The 2,854-nt window shown below is 36.5% G+C and overlaps 1 protein-coding gene across 1 annotated transcript; it reads left to right on the top strand.

Moving 5' to 3' along the window:
* The first annotated feature begins 1,052 nt into the window (after nucleotides 1–1,052).
* LOC115681485 (metallothionein-like protein 4B) lies at nucleotides 1,053–1,715 on the top strand. Its single transcript, XM_030605449.2, has 2 exons — nucleotides 1,053–1,189; nucleotides 1,413–1,715. The coding sequence occupies exons 1-2, from the start codon at nucleotides 1,107–1,109 to the stop codon at nucleotides 1,585–1,587; spliced, it is 258 nt and encodes an 85-aa protein (XP_030461309.1). The 5' UTR covers nucleotides 1,053–1,106; the 3' UTR covers nucleotides 1,588–1,715.
* The last annotated feature ends 1,139 nt before the right edge of the window (nucleotides 1,716–2,854 follow it).

The following is a 2,854-nucleotide window of genomic DNA, read 5'->3' as shown; positions in this document are numbered from 1 at the left end:
ACCATAAACTTTTTTTTGTCCCATAAAAAATCATCAACTTTAGGTCATGTCTCAATTCTACTCTAGACTTTTTTTAGCCCTATGAAAAACCCCCAACTTTAGGTCTTGTCCCAATTTTATCGTCCAATCCCAAGTTTTCCCTAAAATATTTACAGTCTCATAAAAAACCACAAACTTTTACTTGAGTCACAATCTGCTCTCATTAACGATTCGTCTAAAATTTCTCGTTAACAACCAAGAGATGGACTACTCCCAAGCACAAGTTATTCGAGTGTAACGAGCGTGAGCTCTTCGACCACGGAAGATGAAACATTCCCAAGCACGAGAGATCGAAGACCGAGCACAAAATCCCTAAGGGAGATATTGACGGAGTATTAATGGAAAGCATATTTGGGGCCGAAGTAAAAGTTAGTGATTTTTTATGAGACAAAAAAATTAGAGTGAAATTGAAACTGGACCTAAAGCTCGGATTTTTTTTATGAAAAGGGACAATAGCTAAAATTGGAGGTTTTTTAGGGTATTAGGCCGAAAAAAAAAACCTAATGAAACATTAATTTGATTTGAGCTGATGAAAACTATTTGATGGAATTTCTATTTTGCAATTTTCTATTCCTAAAATTTTTTAATTTCCTGTGTTTATATTGCTAGTTGACCTTGTGCATAGAAACATAATATTTTTATTAAACTTGAATTTTTCTAAAGAAATTCCTAAAAGTTACAATTGACATGTGTTGATTTTAATAAATTTATTTTGAACTTTTTCAACAATACATCCGACCAATAATCTGGTCAAACCGAATATAGTGACAGATGATTTGATCAGCAAGAAACAAGGCTTATATAATTCCGTTAGTTCATCACAATCGAGCAACAGAAGATCCTTTACAATCGGAACTCTCAGCCGCCTTCAACGCAGGAACCCGCCACGTGTCGAGCTCGGCGAACGAGCTTGAGACACTTGGCATGCCACGTGGGACGAGGAAGCATGCAGAACTGAGAAACCCTCCCTCCTATAAATTCTCAATAGAGCTTCACTTCCATGGCGGCGTTTGGCATCGCACTGTCCCTCACAGCCGAAAGAGGAGAAGAAAGAATAGCTGAAGAATATGGCGGATCGGAGCGGAACCACCGCCGGCTGCAACGACCGGTGCGGCTGTCCCAACCCCTGTCCCGGCCGTGACGCTTGCAGGTGCGCGCCATTAGAAACTTAGCACTATCGATTTGTGGTACTTAATGCCATGCCTTCTGGGATTATGTATTAATCAATTGTGATGTTTTGTAGATATATATTATGATTAATTGTAATGCCTTAGTTGTGCGCTGTTTACATTTATGTCAATACCCTTTTAAACCTGTGTGGAATTGAACTATGTGTACACATAATTAAACGATTAAACGTTTAATTTGAACAGGTGCACATCGATTAGCAAGGCCTCGGGTAGGGACGAAGCTCACAAGCGATGCACTTGCGGCGAGCACTGTGGCTGCAACCCTTGCTCGTGCGCCAAGGCGTGGGCCGCCACCGGCACCGGCAGGCTCCACTGCCGCTGCGGCAATGGCTGCACATGCGCCACGTGCGCCGCTTGAGTTTGGTTGATTTTTTTTTTTTTTTTGTTCGTTTGTTTTTGGCTACCTTTTCCGATTGAGGATCCGTTTTAGCTGATCTGAATGTAAGTATTTTCCACAAAAATAAAACGAGGCCGCCCTTTATCTGATGAATGGATCTAATCTCTTGAAATGTTGGAGTTACTCTAGTGCTATTAAGGGGTGCAATTTGTATCGGATATAATCGTGTTTGACACTATGTTTTGACGCATTCAATCTTAACCGGTTCAGTCCAAATTTTTATATAATATAAAATAAATGATGTGTCATGAGCAATCTCGCAATAAACATTCTAGAAAGGAGGAAGCAATGGATATGAAACGAAGGCATATGTTTATAATTTTTAGGCAAAAATGTTTGGTTTGGTCCTAGAATATTTCATTGAAATGCAATTTTTGTCTCGCTATTAGCAAGATGAGTGAATATGCATATAGTATACTCCTTTTCTTTTTGACCCTTTGAAATAGCACTTTTCTAACAAGTTAGGCATCGCATAAGAAAAATTATTTGGCAATCACTTATTTATATTGATAATTTGCGTATTCGATCTAGCTTATTAAAAACATGCTTTTTTATGGAAAGAAATCACCACTTTCTAACCTGATAAGCGTTAGAAGTAGAGATATAGTTTTGATTCGAGAGACATCAAATGAACATAAAATCTATAGGTATTTTTATACGATGACTATGAAATATGCCTTCTTAATTTCATTTTCAGAATTGGCAACTTACGCATATAAAATAAAAGTTATATTAAGTGCACTGTAATGTGGATCCAAACACGCGTTATATCATCTACTTGTATTCTCACATGGTGCTCTCCAACGTATGTGTATTTTGTTATGTGCCAAGCACATAAAATACTGTATTTCTAGACAATTGCCTAAAAAATACTTTAGCGAAAAATTACATAAAAAAAGTAAAGAAAAAAAGAACTGAAAGAGGGGAGTAGGAACTAGGAAGAAAGAGTAGGCGAAGGTGAAGTAGCATTAGAAACTACTCTCCTTTATAGGTGGTCAACAATTAGTTAATCTGCTCACATTCGTATTGCTTGTTTCGCTGAAAATAAATGATATTACTTACAAAAACAAATAAATAAAAAATGTTATCATAATCTACGAAAATATGTAAATATAAATTATCGATAATGAATATATTTTCCATTAACTAATTATTTCGAGCAATACAAATGATCATTTTTAGGAAAGTATTTTTTAGATAATTCATTTTCATCGAAACAAACTAAGCT

Source organism: Syzygium oleosum, unplaced genomic scaffold (assembly GCF_021117445.2).
Source record: "Syzygium oleosum isolate NSW1041296 unplaced genomic scaffold, Sole_v2.1 Sole_v2.02, whole genome shotgun sequence".
Classification (NCBI taxonomy): Eukaryota; Viridiplantae; Streptophyta; class Magnoliopsida; order Myrtales; family Myrtaceae; genus Syzygium; species Syzygium oleosum.
Note: the sequence above shows the minus strand (reverse complement) of the source record. Positions and strands in the feature narration are given on the sequence as shown.